The sequence below is a fragment of the Engraulis encrasicolus genome, chromosome 19 (genome assembly GCF_034702125.1).
Source record: "Engraulis encrasicolus isolate BLACKSEA-1 chromosome 19, IST_EnEncr_1.0, whole genome shotgun sequence".
NCBI classification, from domain to species: Eukaryota; Metazoa; Chordata; class Actinopteri; order Clupeiformes; family Engraulidae; genus Engraulis; species Engraulis encrasicolus.
This window is the reverse complement of record NC_085875.1, coordinates 31,006,875-31,031,914: the sequence shown is the minus strand read 5'-3', so window position 1 is coordinate 31,031,914 and position 25,040 is coordinate 31,006,875. Positions and strand designations below refer to the sequence as shown.

Sequence of the window (25,040 nt, the reverse complement as noted above, 5' to 3'; positions counted from 1 at the left end):
CTTCTACCGTTAATGCTGAAAATAAGGTCTAAGGGCCAACACAATATCTTCCCCCAAATATCTTACCTCCAATATCTTATACCTCCCGTTAGCTGTTGACCTAATTTTCGCTGACGCCCCGGCCGCATCTGTAGGCCTAGAGAAAATAAAGTTTCCTCGCTGTTAGCCTATACGCTCAACAACTTTTGAAGGCTTTTCCCCATTCATAACTCTCATTGCAAATGAATACGAATGACCTTCATTGTAGGCTACTTTTGCGAGATATTGAATAAAACTTCTATTCTGCCCTACAAAGGCAAATTGTAGTAACAACGCTGACATTGAAACTGAGAAAAATGCCTTCAAAGCCCTGATATTAGGTTGGATATTCCTGCAGATATCTGCAAAACGGGACATATTTGGACCATAAGGCTTTGTCATAAGATCAAGGAGGTGTAATGAAGACCATTTTCAGTCTAAACTCAAGCTTGACAAAATTATGTAGGCCTACCGGTAGTTAGTTACTGCACTTTGCCTTTGTAGGGAAGTAGGGAAGTATTGTCAACAGGGCACGATGCCATCCCCCTAAAATGAAAATGATCTAAAATCACCCCCCTCTAAAACAGGCATCCCTCTTTAACATATTGTGTTAAAATCACACTTTTAATAACTACATTTTAATTCTCCCAGGGGACAAACCCCCTAACCCCCAATAATCAGATTCCATCTCTGACCACCCCCACGCCCTACTTTCATTTTACAACTCGACCACTGATTGTCAATGACGTCTTGCCTCACATCACAAGGCCACAAGCAAAAGGAGAGGACAGGAGGTTAGATATTGAGTTTGACCCTAGTGCCACACATTGAGAAGGCTGGCTGGCTGTTTGGCCAAACAGGAACAGGCAGACTTGCTGAAGGGCATTTTAAGTGGCCTGACATTCACCTGATTCCTTTGCCACCTAGTTTATATTCTGCTCACATACAGAAGCATCCATGTATGAGGTTGTTTGCACTTGATGTAAGCAATTCTCTGGGTGCAGGTTGCCAGTAATTGAGTTTCCAATATGCCTCCACCCTAATCACCACAGCTATGGGGTCTTTCATATAGGGGCTTAAATTTGAATTTCCTCATTAGCAATTCAGATTATCATCTGATAATAACCGTGATTTTATTCAGCTCTACAATAGGCTAGGCCTATAGGCCTATATCAAACGAACAGGGGATGCTCTATTCATTATGCCAAAGTGCATGTTCATTAGAAAGCCATTAGCCAACCTTTAGTTCTTTAGGTCTTTAGTTCAATCTTTAGTTTCAAATGCATAATTTATTATCCAAAGTGAGAATGGAAAATGAACGGCTATATTATTGTTGTTGTTGTTGTTGTTGTTGTTGTTGTTGTTGTAATTATTATTAGGCCTACAATTAATGTTGTTATTATTGCTTAATTATTTGAGTCTGTGATTCAGCTGCCTGTAGGCCTATCAATCGTGGTTGCCATTTGAAGTAGGGGTTTTTATAAGTGATGATCAGAGTTATAACAGGAGCCCCTGGAATGCGGCTCCGCCTCCTCACCTCGTCAATGCAAGGTCCCATTTGGGGCATTCATCCCTCAAACGGGCATCCTGAAATGGTGCTGACTGGAGGATAGCAGCTTCACCCCCCAAACACAGGCGACATTTCTCCGCTCAGCTTCACCGTCTTCGAAGTTCCCATCGCGAACTTCTACGATTTCACCAAGAGGGAAGAGGCAACAAAACAGCGAGTCCATCGTACCGATTTCAATTTGGACACTTTCCCACTCTCTCCAGGATTACTGAATGACATTACCAACCGCTGCGCGGTGCGCGCGCAAATTCCAGTGTGGATTTGATTGAACAGATGCTGCTGGCTGACCGGGTAGAGCGCTAGTGTCGAAGTAGATCACGGCAAGTCTTGCATCTGGAGAGACTACAGACGGTTTGGGATGAACGCGATGGAATGTGAATGAAGAGGTGCTGCGTCAAGACAACTGATGCTGCTGATTTTACCTATCGTCATCTGCTATCTACCGGTGTTCAAGGTACACACCTTTTGTGATGCTGCTGGTGCAGCATGTCGCCTAGAGAGGTACAAAGAATTACGATAGCCTGTTCTATTACATCAAGCCTTTGGTGTGCTTAGAGAGCGGTTGTAACCTTTTGCGTGAACTTTAAAGACTGCACACAAATCCGCTGGTCGTAGAGAGTTATTGGACGCGTGGGTTTCATTTGAATTAGAATTGTTTAATTAAACTTAGATACCCAGATATTCAGCGAATGCTGCAAGTATTGTTTCCAGCCTCCATGCACCTGCATGCCAGCTATTGTTTTACGAATCTATTGACTTGAATGGGCTGTTAATGAAGGGAGATTATTGGAATTTGGGTCACATTCCAGACACTTTACGTAGTTTTTTCACATGAGGTGTGAATGATATTCTAAATAGACTATGTGTGTGGGAAAGGTTAGGGCTATGACATCCTCTGCATTGTAACCATACTATAGGCTATGGGTTTGACAGGCACCAGTTATAATGGGTAGCTATTTTCATAGACATCTCCTCTCAGGGCACTTTCTTGCAGTCAGACTTGGGACACAGTGTGGAAATAGACCTGTCTGTGTGATTGTGATTGATGGTTCATCAAAATGCCACTCAGCCCACTCTCTGGCTGAACAAAATTTAGCTACATGGTGATGATCAGAATTATCAGTAGCCTAAGTATGCCCCCTTGAGCAAAAAAAACAAAAAAACAGCAAAACTACAAAATCTGTTTGTGCAGGACTTCACACATTGCTGCCTGCTGCAATTAAAGTAATTTGTAACAGCGTTATTATTGGTAGGCCTATTTCGAAGGCAGCACCATGCCCCCTATGCTAACCACTGAGTTTTCCTATAGCCCATTTGAGTGTGAAATCGAGCAGCTGGCCCAGTAAAAAGTAACCATCAGCTCCCTGGGGAGGAGGAGTGCATGCAGTGCAAAAACAAAAAAAGAGAAGAAGAAAAAAATCCAAGACAGACATTGTTTGCATTGAGGGAAATTCTGTTGCGTATTCTGTTCTACTTTCTTTTGTTGCTATTGAAAAGCAGTGACAAAGGGGAAGGGGAAATTTTGTGTAGAAACAAAATCATATTAAAACTTGTTTACCTGATAATGTGCACTTAGTACAAGATTTTCTACCTTAACTTTTGTAAGTTGCAGTTTGTGTGTTGCAGATACAGTAATACCAAAATGAAGACAAATGTCACTAGAATACCAAATGGGCAGGTCCATCTCTATATTCCAGAATGTGTTTATGTATGACCATCACGTTTCAGAGACTGACGTTTTTCTTCAGGTAACCGAAAGGTGGTAACTTGAAAGGACGACAGATCCAGCGCTGGAATGATTGCAATGACAGTATTGGGCTGCATGCAAATCAGTGTGTCGCCCTGATTGATGTTTTCCCGTTTTGATATATGATAATTTTTTCATTATTTTTTCACAGGGTCGTATGACAAGGACGATTAAAGGAGGAGGGGGAAATATGCAACTAAGCAAAATCGCCCCAACGCAGCTGCCGCTCATGGATTGGCCCTAGTGGCAATGATGAACATTAGCAGCAACTGTTCAGCATCAGCGGCAGAGCAGAAGCCACTTGACGCGAGGACATTATTGATCGTGGGCCTCCTGATCGCCCTGACCTTGGCGACAGCTCTCCTAAACTGCACTGTCATCTTGGCAATCTGCACCACCAGGAAACTCCATCTGCCGGCCAATTACCTAATATGCTCGCTGGCGGTCACCGACCTCCTGGTGGCCACGCTGGTGATGCCCCTCAGCATCCTCTACATCGCCACGGAGATCTGGATGCTGGGTTACGTGGTCTGTGAGGCGTGGCTGAGCATGGACATGATCTGCTGCACCTGCTCCATCCTCCACCTGTGCGCCATCGCCGTGGACCGCCACTGGTCCATCACCCGCGCCCTGGAGTACACCTGCAGGCGCACCGCCCGCATCACCGCTGTCATGGTGACAGTGGTGTGGACGCTCTCCATCCTCATCTCCGTGCCACCACTCTTCTGGAGGGTGGATCGCTGCGCCACTCAGTGCACCATTGAGCACGACCACGTCAGCTACACCATCTACTCCACCTTCGGAGCGTTCTACATCCCCATGGCCCTGATGCTGATCCTGTACTGTAGGATCTTTGTGGCTGCTAAGACTTTGTATCAGAAGCGTAGCGTTGGCGGCGGCACCAATCTTTGTGCCAACGGAGAGGCCCATGAACACTACCCCAGCGTTCAGTTTGTCTGCGTGTCCCAGATGTCCCCTGTGCCTAATAATCCTGGAAAACCGGTAGAGCTTGTGGCGAGCAAAGACATTGATACCCCCAGTCCAAATGCCTCGCCAAGGACTCTGGAGGATGATAAAGAAAGGAGTCACCTGTACTCTGTCCGAGAGCGGAGAGCGGCCCAAACGCTGGGGCTCATTCTGGGAGCCTTTGTGCTTTGCTGGCTGCCTTTCTTTGTCAAGGAGCTGATGGTCGGATTTGGGCTTTTTCAGCCGACGCAGCACGTGTCCAACTTTCTCACTTGGCTCGGTTACGCCAACTCTCTCATAAACCCGCTGCTCTACACGAGTTTTAATGAAGACTTTAAACAGGCCTTTAAAAAATTACTGCAGTGCAAAAAACCATGAGTGATATAAGGACGCTCTATAAGTCGGACAGCTAATCTCTTGTCAAAGCTGAAGCTTTTAGCTGTGCTATTTCCGTGTTATTTGAGATTTGTTGACACAAATTGCCTTATACTGTTACAAAAGTAGAAACAGATGTCAAGGATTGCATTACTGTAGTCATTTAAATGTATGTCTCTATGAAATGCTCTCTATAAAACTAAAAATCTGAGACCGTCTGTGTAATTTCTTTTTCTTGTGCTGGCTGAAGTGATGCTATAACTGTGAAACCTCTACCACACATTTGAAAGAAAAAGGCTGGGAAAGTCTGGCTATCACAACTGCAAAGCTTAGTTTGACCAACCTCTCAAACTAAATTATGTTGGAGCTGAATTTAAGCTGTGTCTAGATTAAGGATGCAAATTATCGATTAATTATTAGTTGATTGACCTTATCTAAATTAAAATTAATATCTTTATTTAATTATTTAATCCAAAAGTGATTGAAATGTTCCCACTCTTTACACCCATATTCACACACACTTTGCCATGTCTATTTTACATGGGTGGCATGCCAGTCTAGTTGGCGATTAATGGCAGTTGATTTGTTTTAATAGACTAAAGACACTTAATCAATCAATTGTTGTCATCCCTAGTCTAGATGTCTCTGTACTGTATGTTACTGGCCAAAAACTTCAAGACCAGTCATGTGATATGTGTCAGAGACGATCTAACAACTTAGCAACAGTATTTCTGTATGTGTGCTGTGATTTAGATTTTCACTCGAATCATTGCATTAAACAATGACGGTGTGTCTTCTATATTTCCTATGCCGCTGCCTCAACGGTGCAAGAGTAGAAACTTGATTTTCATTGGCTACTTTTCGGGGAAGATAACTGATGTGGAAGAGACAGTCAGCTTGGCCAGTCTTGACGCACATCACAGACCTTTCTGCATCACAGGAAGTATTGCATCGGCCAAGCCCATTTTCCATTTAATTTTCTGCATGAGCGTCAGAAGTAAATCTCTACATTCCATTTTCCATTTGGAATAACTTCTGGGTCAAGTGCATTTCCAAATATCAGCCTAGGGCTATGTATGGTACACCACATGGACATGGTGGAGGATAAATAACGACGACACTGCATTTGCATTTTTCTTTTTGTGATCCTTTTCTTACAAAGACAATTCATCTTATCCATTTTAATGTTTGACATAGACATTAACTCCATACATAAAAACAAATCTGATGGGAATAAACTTTCCGTGTCATGACAACAGCCCTAGTTGCCTGGAAACGGTTGCTCCCCATCCATCAGACATGTGGCCTTCACTTCCTATCAGTGAAATCAAACCAGGGCTTGCCAATAAGGTTGTATCAGACTGATGGGGGAAAATGACTTTTTGAACCGCTGAGCTTCATACAGTATTCACTTCTCATTCACTTAAAGGATTATGGGTCAGGAAGACAGTGAGTGAGTCATGCTGATCGCGGCACTAAACAGCGCGTGGATGAAGGTCTTTCTCTAATCCATCTGCAAGAGGAGAAGCGCTGGGTATAAAAGTGGTTGGCAGGGACTCTGTAAACTCACTCTCAACGACAGCAGGTGAAGACCAAAGGTGATGTATACTGTGTCTTTTTGTGAAGTTTTGAACTGAGGTTTATAAAGTAGAAGTACAAGTAAATTCATGATGTATGACAGTCAGTGGTCGAGTTGTAAAATCAAACCAAGCGGGGGGTGGGCAGAGATGTTTTCTGATTATTGGGGGTTTCTCCCCCGAGAAAATTTTGAAATTTTTAAAATGAATGTTAAAAGTGCAATTTGTGAAGAATGGATGCTTGTTTTAGAGGGGGTGAGTTTTGACCTATTTCATTGAGGGGGGTGATTTTAGACCATTTTCATTGTAGGGCCTGCGATCCCCCTACAACTCGAGCCCTGATGACAGTACATGATACAGTTCAAATACAGTAGTATTGCATTATATTACATGGTTGTTACACCAGTTATTCCACTGTGTAACGAATGAGGGTTTTTGCTTTTCTTTTACTTCTGCTCCTCTGGTTTTGACTGATGTAAATGTGGGAAATGTTTTGTATTGTGCATACTGACCCTCAACACTTTGCTCTCTCTCCTGCTTGTTTGATAGATACTAATGGTCATCATGATTGGTCCTCTTAAGTCATGTGTGGCATCCTGTGTGGTTCTACTAATGCTTATTCACATGGGTGACTTTTATCCCAATGGAAATATGGCAAGTAAGTAATGCTTGTAAAAGACTACATTTGTAATTGATTAAAAATGTACCAAGTCCATTCAGCTGCAAATAGCTGGGCACTACATATAATCATGATATGAAAACAATGGAAACACATTGATCTAAATTCAATTAAATACTAAGTCTGTGTCTAAGTCAAGTACTTTTGATGAGTTTAATCGCAAAATGACGTAAGCACCATTTTTTCATTTTGCATTTTATTATTGGAAATTACTGTTAAGAGGTCCTATCATCTTTGTCTTCATTCTTGCCATTCAAATATTTTGAGAGCTTTTTAAACCTATATAAAATGCCTTTTGCATTGCAATGCCCAATACAAAAATATAAATTTCACAAAATGTTCCAAAATGGATACGTCTTTCTGCAACAAAGCTCTTTGTTTATGAACATTGTTAGGTGTTACACAGAAAATGATGAAATACTAGAGAGAGAGAGAGAGAGAGAGAGAGAGGAGCAAGTTGTGGTATGACCTTGTGTGTGCTGTGTGTGGTGTATTTTATTCAGAGAGTTGTGAGTGTGAGCTGGTGAAGAACAACTTCTTCTCCAAGCGTGACGCTCCAATCTACCAGTGCATGGGATGCTGCTTCTCCAGAGCCTACCCTACGCCTTTGCGGTCCAAGGAAACGATGCCGGTCCCCAAAAACATCACCTCAGAGGCAACGTGCTGCGTGGCCAAAAACCCAAAAGATGTATGGCGTCTTTTGCTGAAGAGATTTATATAATGATTTTCAACACAAATGTGCTTTGGAACCTTTTTCATTCGAGGGGGGCCACTTCAAATTCATCAGAAGGCCGTAAAAGCCCTCCAAGGGCCGTACTAAAAACACAAACCAGGATTTCCCCCTGCACTTTAGACCTATATTGAAGGCAGCCACCTTTAAAATAGACCCCACCTTCTCTAGGTCCCCTGAATACTTACTTGTATTGCAAATGTAATTTCTAAGATTCTTTTACAAAATTTGTCATATTTTATGTGAAGCTGCATAAAATTAAAATTACATCGGGGGCCGGATAAAACAGCCTCAAGGGCCCTTGAGACATAGGTTCCCCACCCCTGCCTTAGTACAATGTAATGCAGGTGGTTCTAGAATGTTCTAGAAGGGCAGCCAGCGTGGACCGGGCCCGTTATGGCCCTTCTACTGAAGAAACGATTTAAATATCCATTTATAATTAAAACAAATGTAAAGCTTAAAATAGTATGGAACAGAAATTCGATGAACTTATACCAAATGTGTCTCTAAAAACTCATTGGCCCCACCTCGACCAGCTCCCTGGTAATGTTGGTCTAGAATCGCCACTGTATAAAGCCTAGAACCCAGAATGGTTCTAATGTAAAAGCGCCTTGTGTTTTGACAATACCCTACTCATTGACATATCTGTAATATTGAAATATAATATTGACAATTCTTTGAATAATATTAACATATTCTTTTCATGTCTCCTAGGTGATAATCGATGGTCATCTATTGAAGAATCACACAGACTGCTACTGCGGCTCATGTCACTATCACAAGTCTTATTAGAAACTTATGAGAGGTTTATGAGAAAGACTCTGTCCTCCTAATGTAGACCAATAAAGTCATTCAATGCACCATATTGCCATTTTAATTCTGAGTAGTCATTTTTCAACCCCCTTTCCATTTTATGTTTTTCATTGTTGATGTTATTTTAAATTAATAAAAGGTAGATTGAAACATGCATATTAAAGTGTATTTCTGCTTCTTGCTTGGTTGTTTTTTGGCCTGTTTTTCGCCCAGTTAAAATAGGTTAACAGATGGGATGCCAAAATGTGGGGTAGGCCCATGACAGAGACATTCTCCAAAACTCATATTGCTTTTGCTCATTCTAACCCAAATATTAGCTGACAAATATACATGATGTGTGCATGGTTAAAATTGAGTCTTTTCTCCCAAATTCAATGGAAAGTGGTGGGCAAGGTTACAAGCTTTGCTCTATGTGGCTCAGTGGGTCATTCGAACACCCCCACGCCCATGCGTCACTGTGCGTGAACGAGTACGTGAAGGTCTATCCGATCCGAACGGGGCCGTGATTGTTGTGAAGATGGCGGAGGAGGAGGCAGAGAGGGAGAGCAACACAAGGGAAGTAATTGTGGCCCTCCGCAAACGTTTCCAGGAATTGATCACAGCATTGAAAGAGAGTTCGGAATCGCCAGTGGATGCCTCGTCTAGCTTTTGCCAAGAGTTTTGCCAGGTCTGCAGTATTTCCCATAACGCTACAAAGACCGCAAGCTTTCTGATTGATGATGTTGCTCTCTGAGCTAGCACGCTAGCTAGTTAGCCTGCTATCTTGATTGCTAACCATCAAATGACCGACTGCAAAAAATATCCCGCTTGATGTATGGTTGAAATTCACGGTGTTGTTAATGCATAATGAAATGGTTACCATAACCATTTTGAAGTACCTACAATCCGCGATTGTTCTTCAAAGAGCGCAGTTTACTCAAGAAGTTCTGAATGTTAATTTTGATAACTGCCCAAATTTACTGGTACCAGGTTTTGGCCACTGCTCCCGTTCCCTGGCCGAGCGAGCTAGACGCTAGCTAGCTTTTTGTGCAAAAATGTACTAATTGCATGGTTGACTTGTGACTTAATGCAGAACGCATGAAACATTAGTCACCACTCTCCTTGAGGTGCCGAAATATTGCAAACGAAAGTTATTGCACAGAGTTTGCAAATTGCAATTTGATATGGCTTGGGCAGCCATCAGAGACAACGGGAATTTTGCTTTGACATATTATGGCTTGCCTGACCCGACGTGTGTTGCTAATGACCAGGGATAATACACTATACAGATTGGTTAAAGCCGGGGCATTGATGCAAGATAAACATTAAGACATTTCAAGCTCATATTGAAAGCACAATGTTTCAGTCTTCAGATTAATTTGCATCAGCAGAGCAGACGAGAAATCTCAGTAAATTGCATGGTGGGGTGGGCAGTGGCCTTAATTAGCATCTGTAGGAAAGGCCACTTGAAGATCATTGGCTATGATGGAGTCCAGATGTACACCATTTTGGCTTTACATGCACATTTACATTTACATGCACGGTATTAAAAGCACTAAAGTGTTTAGAAGTTTTTCTAAAATTATTCAGAAATAAGACGTGGAACACATTACAGATATTAATTACACTGGTGTTGTGTACATTATGCACTTGTTTTTTGCAATTTGCTCTGGTAATATACTTTTTGGAATATTTCTGTCAAAAGTTGAACAAACTTGGCCATGTGCATCATCAGGTCCTGGTAGAACATGGGAGTCGTTGGAAGACGGAGGAAGATCGCCTGCCTCTGTTGGAGATGTACACAGTGGCCATCCTCAGCTATGCAGAGGCCACCCCATCACTCTCACCTGAATGTGAACAGTCGTCCCTTGTACTTGAGAAATTAGGCCTGTAAGTGGGGTTTTTTTTTTTAATAATTATTTGTAAATTAGTCAGACAATACCATGCACATGGTGTGTTTGCTGTGTGTGTGGGTACACATTTTCATTTGCATTGACAATAACATGGTGTCTAAAACACTGCATTTCGTTCAGCTAATTAAAGTTCCTAAAATTTGCACATCAAAAGCAAAAGTATTACAGAGTATATCAAAACAGATTAGGAACCTCGCAATGTTGTGCCTGTTCAGTTTTACGCCGTTCATGGGCCCTCCTCCGACTGGGCAGTCATGGGTAAGCGGTTAGAGCGTCAGACTTGTAACCCAAAGTTTGCCGGTTTGATTCCCGACCCGCCAGGTTGGTGGGGGGGAGTAATCAACCAGTGCTCTCCCCCATCCCCCTCCATGACTGAGGTACCCTGAGCATGGTACCGTCCTGCCGCACTGCTCCCTTGGGGCGCCATTGAGGGCTGCACCCTTGCACGGTTGAGGCATAAATGCAATTTCGCTGTGTGCAGTATTCACTTGTGTGCTGTGGAGTGCTGTGTCACAATGACAGTGGGAGTTGAAGTTTCCCTATGGGGCTTTCACTTTTTCACTTTCACTCTGTCGAAAACACTGCATTTCTGTCAGCTAATTAAAGTTACTCAAATTTGCACATGAAAAGCAAAGGTATTACAGATATATTAAAACAGATTAGGAACTTGGCAATGTTGTGCATGTTCAGTTTCACTTTTTCACTTTCCCTCCTCTGGTCTGTTCTGCAGGAACTGCATGGAGCTGCTGCTGTCGCAGTCTGAGATGATCCCCAGTGCCTTATGGGAACGCTTCCGGTCATCTGTGAAGGTCAGACTTGGCACTTTATATACGTATAAACGGCCATCCGGGTACTTTGTTCGTGAATGTGCGTTGCGCCCCTTTTTGGGGGAAAACAAACCGAATGTCTCATTAATTTACATGCAACTTTGGCTAGCCTAAATTAACACCTTCCATGCTTCACCCACGGCTGTTTGGCTATATATATATTTGAGTAGCAGGTAACACAACATGTTTTCAGCATGTTGAGCGTGAACAACGCTTGTCTTCAGGTCCTTGTCTTTCGTTTATCCTTTCCCAACACCACCAATTGACTTGCATTGGCTTATCCCCCAATGTTTTCTTCCAAAAAGGGGCGTAACGCATATGGCACACCTCACACCTTTCACAACTTTGTAGTTATGTTAAATTTGCTCATGGACATGGAAACCGGCATATCATAAGATGGGTGGCAAGGGATCTTGCTTTTCAAGACACTGTCTTTAAAACTAATGTCATTCTGGTGTGTGTGTGTGTGTGTGTGTGTGTTTGCGCGTATGTCTGCAGGTGGCACATGGCATTCTGCAAGGGAGTGGGAACTCTCAGCTTCAGCCACTGTCAGCTGTTGCAGCCGAAAGTGGGATCTGGACAAATTCTACTCTGAACAGCATCCTGTCCAACGAGTTGCCTGAAACAGAAAAAAGTAAAGCCTTTTCAAGAATTTTGTAAATAAATCAGGTTTTTTTTCCCCCAACAATCACTTTGTGCATCATATGCTCTTTTGGGTTTTCCAATCCAATATCATCACTTATCAATCATCAGTTATCATCAATTATTTTTCTTGTACATTCTGCCTCACTGTCATTTGTAACTAATTGGTCCAAGTGATCTTGTTAGCCAGTAGAATGGTGTAAATTATTGGCCTATCCCACCTTGTTACAGCCATTAGGAAGTTGTACAAAGCCAAAGTGTAATAACTACAATTATTTTTCTTCTCTGCGTTTGTTTTTCAGTTAACGAGTACCTGGCTTCAGAGGGTCCAGCTCTCATTGACATGCGCATCAAGCACCTTATAAAACAGAATGAAGTAGAGAAGGCCGCCCGGCTGGCCAAGGTCTGCACAGAGTTTCCTGAGTTTTCGGGAAAACGAAACTTCAAACAAGCCTACCTGGTATGCCTTTGTGCAACAAGTTCAGAGGAACACCTGAAGAAAGAGGTGAGTTTGTGGCAATGTGAATTAGGGCTGCACAATTAATCGAAAATTATCGTCAATCGTGATTTAATCGTGATATCGAAATTGTGATTTCAGTCAGGATTTAATCGTAGCATTAGTGCCATCCTTGAAGCCAGAACATACTATTTCATTTTGGTATAATTTAAAAGAAATGTGATTAATAATCATGATTCTGATTTTGACCCAAATAATCGTGATGATTTTTTCCATAATTGTGCAGCCCTAATGTGAATGTCCAATTAAATTTGTGTGAGTTGAATCAAGATTTTGCAGAATGTAGAACTTGACTGGTGGTAACCAAACTTTGATCATATCTGTCGATTTGTTTATGTGTAGCTATGTATGCATAGTCACTCATAGCATTGCATTGCGCAGCATCAAGTGATCCCGGATTACATAACTAAGCCATGATGAAACTAAGGGTGATATTTTTTGAGCAATGTTTCTAGGCAACAACACTTTCAGATGTTGTTTTGACCGTTTATCAAGATCACTTGAATTTATCAAGAAAATTTATCAGCAACCAATCTTGATGTTTCCCGGCAACAATGCTCCAAAAGTTGCCCTGTGTTAGCCTGATTATAATCGACTTTCAAATCTCTTTGAGACTTGGTCTGACCAAGAGCATAACAATTAACATTTCCCAAACGGCATGGTTGACCCACCTCCCTTGGTTTGCTTCTGGTTGTTTGCTACCGAAAAAAGTGGGAGGAGTTCCCGTTTTTTCTGGAGCTCAGAAATTATATTTGTATTGCTCTTGGCCTGACTAGAAGCAACGCTGAAGGTGTTGCGTCTCTAGGAGGGTGCGACCTGGCTAGCCCTGTGTATCAGATTCATTCGTGTCTGGCTGCAGCATCACAGCTCTGGGTTGTGATCAGGGCTCTAAATTAAGACATGCCAACTGGCCAAATGTTGGTGAAAATTCAGTTTGGCTACTAGGAAAGAAAACTTACCAACCACTTTGACCCATCAATGCGTGTATGTCTGGCCAAGATTAACGTCTACTAGCCATTTTGGCTAGTGATGAAAAAAGTTAATTTAGAGCTCTGTGTTGTGTTCACAGATTGCTGAGGTGGACTGCAAAGACGCCTTGGACATGATCTGTAACCTGGAGTCAGACGGCAATGAGAAGGGGGCCTTCAGCATGTGCTCAGCGTTTCTTAAAAGACAGCTTGTCCAAGGGGATGTGTACTGTGCCTGGTGAGTCTTGATCTGCGTTTTTTTCCTCCTTTTTTCCCCAACGATAAAAAAATGGCCTTTTAAATGAGGTCACAGCTTTTCTCTTTTTTTTTCCTCAGTGGGCTTGGGATAAGGTCCAGTGGAGATGGTGCTTAAAATTCGGTCAAGATATGTGACCTATTTCAGCTGTGCCACATATACTGTATACATATATATTTGAACATGAAACATGCATTGTTATTCAAGCAGTGTATTGTTTCCAAAAAAAAAGGCACAAAGTTACTTTTGCTTGACACACACTCTCTCTCTCTCTCTCTCTCTCTCTCTCTCTCTCTCTCTCTCGCTGAGATAATCCACTAAGGAATTGGTGGTGGGTTTCATCAAGGTGACCCAGCGGAAGGGTCAGAGTGGATGGCTGGCTTATTCCAGTGTAGCTAGCGGTGTGGTGTCCATGGTTTTGTTGTCACATTCAGGCTACTCAACCCAATAGTTTTGTGTTCTGGGTCAGACAGGCTATGCAAATGTGCTAGGAACTTTACAGACTCTCTCAGAGATGCTAAAAACATCACCACTGCACTGTGCTTTATTCTTGTATGAGTTATAAAAGTTAAGAATTGTCACAAGGTTGAGAAATAAACAGTCAGCAGTTTTGGAAGTCAAAGCAACTTTTCAGTGCTTACTTTTCCCCCCTTCATTACATTTTGCTTTATGTGCAGTCCGGTTTAAGGAGCCAGTTTCAAGCAGTGTTCAGCATGCTTCATTTTCTTATCTTTTTCAGTCAGCAATTATCAGCCAATACAACACGGCTTATTTCATGTTGTACCCTCATAATGCACACTTTTCCATCAGTGGACTGTTCTAATAAGCGTTGCACTACACTATATTACTACACCACTATGACAACACACAGAGTCCATGTCCATGTCCCCGTTATAAATGTGGTGATGCCATAATGGCAACGACCAAGTGGTAATGCGTTTCTGAAGTTTGTGTGATGTCATAGTGGTGTAGTAATATAGTGTAGTCAGTAGTGTAGTGTAGTTTCCAGTGGATGGAAACTACTCAGGTCTTTGTGTGACTAGATACAATACATCCAACGGTAATATGCAGTAAGCATCTTTCTTCGTATGATCTCATTATCGTAATTCCCTAAGCTGTGTAACAGGGACTTGTCAAGGAGATAATGCTCTGCTGAATATCCCACAGAATCCTGCGAGGTGTTTAATGATCAGCAGCACCACACCAAATTCTGGCCTACCGCTTTGAATAAGGCTGAGGCCACAGTTTGTTCAAAGTTAAACGATTTAAAAGAAACGTAGCAAAGAATATATGCCATTATTACTGCATACGCAAACAGACTTTTTTAAAATTATTATTATATTTGACAATCTGTTGAAATTATTTGGCAATCACAGTCACAGTCCTGAACACAGAGATGTTGTTAGTCAGCCATATTTGCACTAGTCTAGAAGACGTTTGACCAACCTAAACAATACAGAAAAGCAGCGACCACAAGTAAAGTTGGCTGTGGCAGGCCTGCGAGTAAAGAGAGGAGGGATAGTGAGTAAGAGAAGAGATTAAAACAGGTTGGCCCATTGCCCAAAAAATAGGTTGGCCTACATTTTTTTTAGTAGACAACGTCCTATTCGCAGCTAAATGTAATGAAATTAGAGGACACCTGCTCCCATCCAAATCAGCAGCAGATGAATTAGTTACTGTGTATTTGTTACCATGGAGAGAGGGGGGGTGGGAGACAGAAGGGGGGAGGGAAAAGAGGTAATGATCCTCCTTGACAGACAAAATGAAAGCTGAAACTTGTGAATTGAGGGAGAGCATGTCCAGATTAATGTTTTGCACTTGTATTTGGCCGCTATTCCTGTTGCTTTTTGAGTGTTGCATTTCCTTTCCAAGTCGGTATTTATTTATTTTCTCCTTTCTCTTCTGTTTACTGTCTTTGCTCCCCCCTCTCTCTCTCTCTCTCTCTCTCTCTCTCTCTCTCTCTCTCTCTCTCTCTCTCTCTCTCTCTCATGCTCTCACTTGACAACCCCCCCACACACCCACACACATGCACACACACCTGTGCGCTCTCTCTCGCTCTGTCTTTCTTTCTCTCTCTCCCTCTTTCTCTCTCTCTCTCTCTCTCTCTCTCCCTCTTTCTCTCTCCCTCTCTCTCACTCTGACACACACATCTGTGCAGCTTCTTTTGTGAATAAAACACAGTAGTTGGTTTCAGATAAGATTTAGGTTGCTTGATTGTTTTTGTGCATGCTTGTACATTTGACCATTTTTGACAATTGATGTAGGCTAACATTTATGTTCACTTGAGAGTTCAAATTCTAAATTTCTGCACAATTATGACCTTGGCATTTAAAAAAAAATCCTCCCTACAGCCGTGCCTGTCTCTTACACTACTGTTCTGCTATTGTAGGTTGTTATTAGTTGAACTGTCCCAATGTTACTGATCGCAACTTGAAGATTTGAACAGATTTTCCCTATTTTTCACCAGTATTTGTCTTCTTCGTTGTTGGGAGATAAAGTACGCAAGGAAGTTGCGTGGTTTATGTGGGTTGGTTGGTCCGTCAGAAATTGGTTTGCTCTTTGACAAAAGTCACTTGAGTGTGTTTGCACTAATTTACCATAGTGCATATCCTGAGAATCTCTTGTTTTTTTTTTGTTTTTTCCCAGAAATACAACATAAACTTACCACAAAGAATTGTGATTATTCTCAGTACCTTGGTGTTTATTCCATAGACCCTGACTACAGCAAGCCAGTTGAGCCTTTATCACAGTAGAGTAGTGTTACCAAACAGCCTAAAATGTCACTTGATGTTTGTGCTGTTTTTCATTACAAGAGTAGGCTATAACTTTAGTATTCAGGCATGCGGTCTGTGCAGATTACTGTGTCATGTTGTACTTGCTGTATTGTGGCTGTGAAGATGCTGAAAAGTACACCACAAACCTATGTGAGGTTTGTGTTTTGGTGGTGGTGTCTTGAGGTTGTTTGTCTATTTCATGTGGCCTACTCGACAGGTTGAACTTTGTCTAAATTTCATGTGGGCTATCCAAATGTTATGCCCCAAATATTTTATTGACATAATATCTGAGTGTTTGTATACATAGCCTACTGTTACTGCCAGTATAGCCAGTTGTAATAAGCATGTATTAAACAGCAGGCACACTATTTTTTTTATATTTTCACAATATTTGTCTACCACTGTGATTCTGAAACTTACTGTGGCCTGTTGGAGGTCATTTCAAAATTAATTAGCATTTTGTCTGGACTGAAGCTGCATCAGCAGTGGGATTTATCATTCTGTGTTCATAATGAGAATTTTATGACTCACATGAGATTGTTTAAAACAGATGACGTAACCCTGCTCCTGTATCACTTGGTCAGCTCCTGCATTGCACATTTATGACTACCTTAAAAACCTTTTCATCTAAGACATCAAAACTACTGCTAGAAACTTTTTCTTTTAAGCAATATGTAAACGTTTCTTGTTAAATCTGTTTCATGAACTTAACCTCCTGTTGAAAAAATATAAATGGAAAGCATGTCTCACAGTTAATCAATGTGAGGGTGAACAAGTCATTATAGTCGAGGTAAAATAATCACGTCAGATGTTTTCTGTACAAAAAAATATATTTTATTGTAATATACAATATATATTTTCTCTTCTTATCCTCCTTGTAGGGAACTGACGCTGCTGTGGAGTAAGCTGCTGATGAGGCTGGAGTCTTCGCAGGCCTTCCTGGACCAGTGCCGAGCGCTAGTAGTGCAGGCCACCAGTGTCTACCACATACTGCTCCTCATCAAAGTCATCCAGTCTGAAGTAAGTAGTTTCAAAGAGTTAGTAGCTGTAGCAGTAGTAACTTAATTTGGCCTTGGTGCGTAATTATTTGTAACGTTATTACACATTGCAAATCCACACATGCCTTCATTCCTGCAAAATATTACAAGAAATACATTTTTAAGATGATCAATAAAGTAGAAATACAGGATTAAAAGTTCTATTCAGTTACTGACACTGCCTGAAATGTTGTTGTTGCTTTCTCTCTTTCTCCCAGGTTGAAAATGCTGGACTTCCATTGTGCATTGAAATGTGCATCCAGGCCTTGAAGATGGGAGATGGGAGTGATGGCGAGGACAGCCAGGCCACCATATGCAAGACCATCTCCTGCCTGATGCCCACCGACCTGGAGGTGAAACGCGCGTGCCAGCTCACCGAGTTCCTCCAGAAGCCCACCGTGGACGCGTACTATGCTGTGGAAGCACTCTACAACGAACCAGACCAAAAGCTAGAGGAGGAGGAGTCGTCGTCGTCTTCGTCGTCGTCGCTGCCCATCCCCATCCCCAACTCCCTGCGCTGCGATTTGCTGTTGGCCTTGAAGACACGGTGGCCTTTCGACCCAGAATTCTGGGACTGGAAAACGCTAAAACGGAACTGCTTGACACTGATGGGCGACGAGGCCTCGATAGTGTCTTCCATCGATGAACTCAATGACAATGACAACGACGACGAGGCAGAAGGGAAGGAGGACACAGAGAGCGGGCATAGCTTCATGGACATGGTGATGAGCCCCTCTGTAGTAGATCCAAACGATCTTATCGCTGAGAGAAAGAAGAAAAGGGAAATCAAGAAACTGAGAGAGCAGGGCTTTGTCTCTGCACGGTTTAGAAACTGGCAGGCGTACATGCAGTATTGTGTATTGTGTGATAAAGAGTTTCTTGGTCACAGAATTGTAAAGCATGCACTAAAACATGTCCAAGACGGATTATTCCGATGTCCGATATGCGCACAGTCCTTCGAGACCCGACAAGTTCTCGAACCACATGTTGCTCAGCATGTGAAGCAGTCAAGCAAGGAACGACTAGCTGCTATGAACGTCACCAACAAGAAGCTACCAAAATCTCCCACAAAGTCCCCCATAAAGGATTACATTTTGAAAAAGTCTCCCAAAATCAAAGTGAATCCTGAGGAAAAACTCCAACAAGCAGAGTCAAACACTCCAAACAGCAGTCCAATTAAGGTTACTTCTCCGAAACAAGACAACCAACGTGTTGCATGTGTGGCAGAAAATACTGAGGATTGTTCTTGCCCCGTTACCAGCTGCCAGAAGGTCTTTAAATATTTCAGGAACCTTGTGGCCCACATGAGAGTGCATAAAGACGATGAAGAGGCGAAGTGTTTCCTTGAGACTCACTGCCAAAAGACCATTTGTCAGTATTGCCGGCGGCAGTTTGTCAACATGACTCACCTGAACGATCACTTGAAAATGCACAGTGGCGAAAAGCCGTACTATTGCATTCAGCTAAATTGCAAAGCTGCTTTCTCCTCCCATGCCGAGCTGCTCATGCACAGAAAACTGCACACCCGGTTTGAGGCCCAGTGCGTGTTTCCAGACTGCGGCCGACTCTTCACCGAAACCTACCAGCTGTACGACCACGAAGCGCAGCATTACATAATGTTCACCTGTAAAGTGACGACCTGTGGTAAGATCTTCTACTCGCAGGCACTTTTAACCGCACACCTGAAGGAGCATGTTAAACAGGAGATGTCCTCCACATTTATCTCAGAAGAGGTAGAACCGAATGTGACGCAGGGACCTGAAAATTCTCCAAGCAAACCTGAGGACGAAGCCACAGTGGAATCTGCCTCAGTTAAAATCAAGCACTCCGTTGAAAGCATGCTGAATGAAAACTCTGCTGCTGCTGTTGCAGTTGAAGTCAGTGCTGCTCCTCCTACCACAGATGTAGCCAGTGCACCGAGCGTCACCGAGCCAGAGGCCCCAGCTGCGGTTGTGCCTGCTGTTCAGCCTTCAAAACCGGCAGCTCCACAGGAGTTGAACCTCAAGGGCCCTTTACCCCTTACGCAGCCTTGTTCTGTGCAACTGAAGCCGATCCCAATCACCTCCTTGGAAGCTGTAGGTTGTTCTAGGTCTGAACTACAGCCTCCGACAATAATCCAGGACAAGAAACTCTTTTCGTGTCCGAAAGGCGAGTCTTTCATGGCAGAAATCAAACGAGAGCAGACACTTGGCTCTTCAGTCCCTACGCAAAGCCGCACCAGTCCAAGTGATGATAAACTAACCCACGTCTGCCCATTTGAGGCATGCACTCGAAGGTATTCCACATCGAAAAGTCTGGCAAGGCACGTCAAAAAAGTGCACTCCGAGGCTTTTGAGGAATGGAAACTGTCGAACAGGTACAAGCGGCTTGCCCGCATGTCAGTTAGGAAGCAACTGCATCTAAACATGCAGAGATCACCTACAAAGCAGGGTCGGAGGATGAGCACTACAGGTCTTGCATCTCCACGAAAGAATGCAAGCATAAGCCAGTCTCCTTATTCAGCACAAAGTGACGCTGTACTCTCACCATCCTCCTTTTCTCCCAACTCTATATCTAACAGTTCCATGCCCTTTTATTCCAGTTTCTGTTCACAGTCAGAAAACTCTTTTTGCGACACTTTGCAAAATCCAGATGGACTGATACATTCAGACATTTCTCAGCTGTGGAATTCACCTACAGCAAACGGTTTCAGCTGTGACTACACCCAACAGAGTGGATGGAAGCCAAAAGTTGAACCTGATGACTTTCCAGACTTCCCAGACTTCTCGTTTCCGTCTGAGATGGAGAGGGCTCCGGTTGCACAGGTGATATGTGACACTACAGTACCACACACCACAGTCCCGAGTGACAATGGGAACATGCCCCCCGTGATGAGACAAGACTCCAGTGTGATGACTCAAGCATCAAAGTACATATCTAGCTCTCTCATGGTCTTACATTCACCAGACAGCGGGCAACAGTGCGATATCCCACAGCCAGACAGAAACGTGGGCCACATGTTGCAACCCATGCAGAGTCATCATGATGGAAACGTCTCATCGGGCCAAAGTCTCCATTCATATTCATCACATATGCCTGCTCAACTGCACACTCCATCAGTGGAAACATTAGGGACCAGTAACAAGTCCATGACCTTTGACCCCCCTCACGATCCATATGTCAGTAACTCGGAGGTTAACAATATTGCTAATCTTAACTCAACGCCTTACAAGAACCACACTAATGATTTGACAACCACTCTGCAGAGCTCAGCAGAGGTCCTTAACTGCTCTAATAATTCTTATTTCAGTAACACAAGGGAAACGTCGTCAAATTCACAATTGCACGACATGGATTATAATGTCACCACATTGCAAAGTGCAACAAGCGCAGACTCCAAAGACAAAAAAGAAACATCAACTGACGAGGTGAAGAAACAGAAAAAGGTACGGTCATCTAAGAGGACGAAATGGCCTGCCATTATAAAAGATGGCAAGGTGATCTGCCGTAGATGTTACAGAGAGTTTTCCAGCACAAAATCTCTTGGTGGTCATCTGTCAAAACGGTCCCAGTGTAAACCTTTTGATGAAGTGGACTTGAATGCGGATTTGCCAACATCTTTCCTTGATTTCTTGAACGATCCTGACGTTTTAACTGTCTATCAGCCATCAGCTACTCCAACTCCAACTCCAACTATTAAGACTGAAGGAGGCTATAATGGTAAACCAGACGGGTCATGCATGTATAATCAGACCACAGAGTCAAACTACTTGCAAAACGGTAGCTATCCAGAAATTTACGAATCAACTTACAACATGAGTTATCCAAAACAAGAGCCTGGTATCGCCCCTTCATCATGCATGGCTGACTCAGTACAGCCCACATCGATTGGTCAGAGTAGATCTGTTCCCACGGCAGCTGAGTCTCACCCTTTACCTGTGAACACTGGCCAGAGCAGAAACTCTGAGGTAAACGCAGACTCAAGACCGATGCAGACTCGCAGCACAACTTTAAAGGACTCCGTAGCAAAGACGATGGATGTGACGACCACAAATAATAAAGAAGACTTCAAAATGTTGGAGATACAGAAAGCCTTGCAACGACTGGCTTTGAACGATGCAGCGTTACAGGATTCTCTGAAAGCCAATGAGAACTCCTCCTTAAATGCATCAAAAACTGCGGATCCTGCTAAGGAAAGACCAAATGAAACTGTGCTGCCGAGAACTCCTATAAAGGAGGTTGACCTGAATGCCAATAAACCATTTGTATGTGAAAAAGATGGCTGTTCCTATGGTGCAATGACAAAAGAAGCATTATTTAAGCATCTGTACAAAAGTCACGACTACACAGATGACATGATCAATGAGTTGAAGAAATACCCGGACAAATTTTGTCCTTACAGCTGTCATATATGTGCAAAGAATTTCACAAGAACAACTGGTCTCCGAATACACTATATGAACGTTCACCGCCTGGCCAAGGATGAAATACCCAAGATAAAGGCAAACAAGGGCTTTCGAATCCTCAAAGCCTCGACACTAGGTAACATATCCTTAGCCTATAAATCTGTTAATTGTGTCGACAGCCAGTGCAATGGCTTGAAGGTGGAAAAACAGGAGTTAGTCCAAACTAAAACTGAACATTTCAGCCAGTCAGCCAGTCAGTCCCCTGAGAAGCTGCATTGTTTAGGAGTCACTAGGCAAGGAAGTCAAGATGCAGCATCTAGCACCGTCCATTCATCAGTGGCCAGCTCTGTGCATTCCCCAACACAGCCATCAACAGCAGGGCCACTCCAGCCAGTCAGTAGTAATGAGAGGACCACAGAGGGACATGTCACGATAGACCCACAAACTTCCACAAAGACCCACAAAGTCCCAGACTGCAAAGACATGAAGATAATTAAAGCTGAGGCAGGTAGCCCACAACATCCAGAAAGTAACATGGACTCAACCAATGTTCGCAGTCCTACCAGCATCCATAGTCCAGCTAGCATCCATAGTCCAGAGCGTAAAATTGGCACAGCCAATGTCCGTAGTCCAGCCAGAGTCTATAGCCCAGAGCGTAAAATTGGCACAGTCCATGTCCATGTCCGTAGTCCAACCAGCATCCACAGTCCAGCCAGAGTCTGTAGCCCAGAACGTAAAATGGACGCAGCTAGTATGAGTGATGTGTCTTGCTCATTCAGACCTTACAGGTGTGTACACAAAGGGTGCTCAGCAGCGTTTTCCGTTGCACACAACTTGACTCTCCATTACAGAGCGGTGCATCAGATAGAACATGTTGCTGACCGTGGTGCAGCATCAAGCGTTGCAACATCAAGCGATTGTGCTGACAGCACACTGAAAGTTACAGAATTGGAGTGCCAAGTAGAAAACTGTTTGAAAGTGTTCCCAAAACCCACTGCCTTGTTTAGACATTACCTGTTCTATCACAGATTCACTGTCCAAAAATCAAATACCCTGCTGACAGGCGTAGATGTAGGAACCTTTCCTTGCGACCAGAACAAGTGCCCCGCATCCTTCACGTCGTTCTTGAAATACATTGACCATGTCAAAGACGATCACAAGGCAATAAAATTATCTGAAGGCGGCGACGGGTCCTCTGCAAAGGTGGACTTGTCGTTCAAGTGCGACTGTGAGGGATGTGATCGTAGCTACACCACAAAGTCTAATCTTCTCCGACATCTAATGAAGAAGCATGAGGAGGTGTATGAGGAAATAATTAAGACAAAAAGCACCATGAACGATCTGACAGACAAGAAAATGAAACAAGGACTTAGTCCTAATAATGGAAAAGAGAACATGGTGAACAGCAAATTGAAAATGAAAAAGAAAAACTCCAAGAAGAAAGGAAAAGTATCACTCAATCACTGGACAAGCTTTGGCAAGCCGTCACTGAAATCTATGGATGAAGCCTCCGCCATGTGCACCAGAAGGTTTTCGTTGCAATACCCATGCATGATAAAGGGCTGTGATTCAGTTTCAAGTGCTGAGCGGAATATTTTTAAACATTACGCCACCCACGGTCTCACCGAGCGATACATTGAGGATCAGAGAAGTCAGTTCATATTCTGTAAGAAATGCCCACGGTCCAGAAACATAGACTCAGATGGGACATCAACAGAGAGTTCTGAGGATGAGGAAAGCGACAACGATGAAAGCTCGGGTGAATTGGCAGATAGCACACTTGAATCCTCTTCGCTAGCTGGGAGCCCAGACACAATGTCGCCTGAAAAAAGGCTAATTGAAAGTGAAAATGACCAAACGACACCTGATGAGATGGAGAAATGCAAGACGGGCTGTCCCCCAAGTGAAGTCCACACAGCTGAAAATGCAATAAAAGGACTGGAACCAAACACTAATGAAAAGCAGACAGATGATATGGCGGACTCTGAGGAAATGCTTCTGTCATTATTAGAGGACTCGACCGATTCTCTTAAAAGAAAAGCAGTTGAGAGTAGCAAAACGGAAACCCCCCCCAAAAAGCAGCGCACTCTTCAACAGCAGTCCCCTATCATAATGGACGAAACGCTGAACGACTACGACTACATTACAAGTAGTGAAAATCTTGTTAATTTCAGAAACCCCTTAAACATCAAATCTGTGAATAACGTTAAGATAGTGATGGACAAAGCTTTTTCTAACGGTGCTGATCTCCTACTGAAACAGCTTCAGGATATGCGTCCAATGGTCATACTGAAAAAGTGGCTCTATAGTTGATGCTTTATTTGTAAGCTTGACGTCTCCATTCATATGCCTTGCACTCAGGACTAGATATGCTGCAGAGTGGTACATAACAAAAACAAACACCTGATCCATAATTTTCTTAACAGGAAATTAATTGCAAGTAGGTCATTGTTATTGGACAACTGTCTTAGGTTTTTAAATAGGAAAATTATGTCGACAGATTTTGCTATATCATTATACAGTATATGTTGGTGGAAAAGTCCAAGGAGCAGGTAGTATGTAGGGGTTAGTCCTAGAAACACATTTTTATGAAGCTTCTTTTTAAAAGTATAATTTTGTTTAAAGAATACAAAAGGACATTTTGATATATCCCTATGGGATTTATATTCAAGTTCGGATTTATATTCAACTTCTCCTCTTGTTTGGTATGTATTTATTTTTTACATTAATGTAGTGGCTGTAAATTTTACTTGTCTTCCACAAAGTATTCAATAAAAATGGAAATGTTTGCTTTTGTAAACTTTGTTTACATTTCTTACCACAAACACCAGCAGTGTGTATGGTGAATTGTGTAATGACTTTGACTGCACTGTGTAATTAAATGTGTTTATTATCATATTCAAGTTTTCATCTCATTTCATACATATTCCTCTCTAACACAAAACGTTCAGTGAAATTACGATGGGCTGTGGCTAATTATTGGGAAATATAATCCTAAAAGTGAAAAGGAGATATTGCTAATAATTAAGGTATACAAGTATTAGAGAGGCGGGTGGGCTCAGAACAAGCAAGTTTATTGCCATCACCATTAAGGCACCGGCTAGATATGACTGCAGCCTAGGGGCCCCACCTGCCAGGATGCCACCAGTTGGGCAAAGGGATCGATACAATTGGAGAAATGAAACAACATGCTGTATTCGGCCCTGCTGTGGCCATCTGACAGGGCACTCGCCTGCCATGCGGCTGACCCGGGTCCTTTGCCAACCC

The 25,040-nt window shown here is 42.8% G+C and overlaps 3 protein-coding genes across 3 annotated transcripts; all 3 read left to right on the top strand.

The window, feature by feature from the left end:
• The first annotated feature begins 1,956 nt into the window (after positions 1-1,956).
• On the top strand, positions 1,957-4,848 carry LOC134470108 (5-hydroxytryptamine receptor 1E-like). The gene is made up of 2 exons (XM_063224123.1): positions 1,957-2,042; positions 3,487-4,848. The coding sequence occupies exon 2, from the start codon at positions 3,585-3,587 to the stop codon at positions 4,677-4,679; it is 1,095 nt and encodes a 364-aa protein (XP_063080193.1). The 5' UTR covers positions 1,957-2,042; positions 3,487-3,584; the 3' UTR covers positions 4,680-4,848.
• A 1,960-nt stretch (positions 4,849-6,808) lies between these two features.
• On the top strand, positions 6,809-8,480 carry cga (glycoprotein hormones, alpha polypeptide). Its single transcript, XM_063224122.1, has 3 exons — positions 6,809-6,911; positions 7,436-7,620; positions 8,377-8,480. The coding sequence occupies exons 1-3, from the start codon at positions 6,809-6,811 to the stop codon at positions 8,452-8,454; spliced, it is 366 nt and encodes a 121-aa protein (XP_063080192.1). The 3' UTR covers positions 8,455-8,480.
• A 497-nt stretch (positions 8,481-8,977) lies between these two features.
• Positions 8,978-24,671, top strand: znf292a (zinc finger protein 292a). The gene is made up of 8 exons (XM_063184104.1): positions 8,978-9,142; positions 10,190-10,344; positions 11,098-11,176; positions 11,693-11,828; positions 12,139-12,341; positions 13,423-13,559; positions 17,233-17,371; positions 17,607-24,671. The coding sequence occupies exons 1-8, from the start codon at positions 8,993-8,995 to the stop codon at positions 24,084-24,086; spliced, it is 7,479 nt and encodes a 2,492-aa protein (XP_063040174.1). The 5' UTR covers positions 8,978-8,992; the 3' UTR covers positions 24,087-24,671.
• The last annotated feature ends 369 nt before the right edge of the window (positions 24,672-25,040 follow it).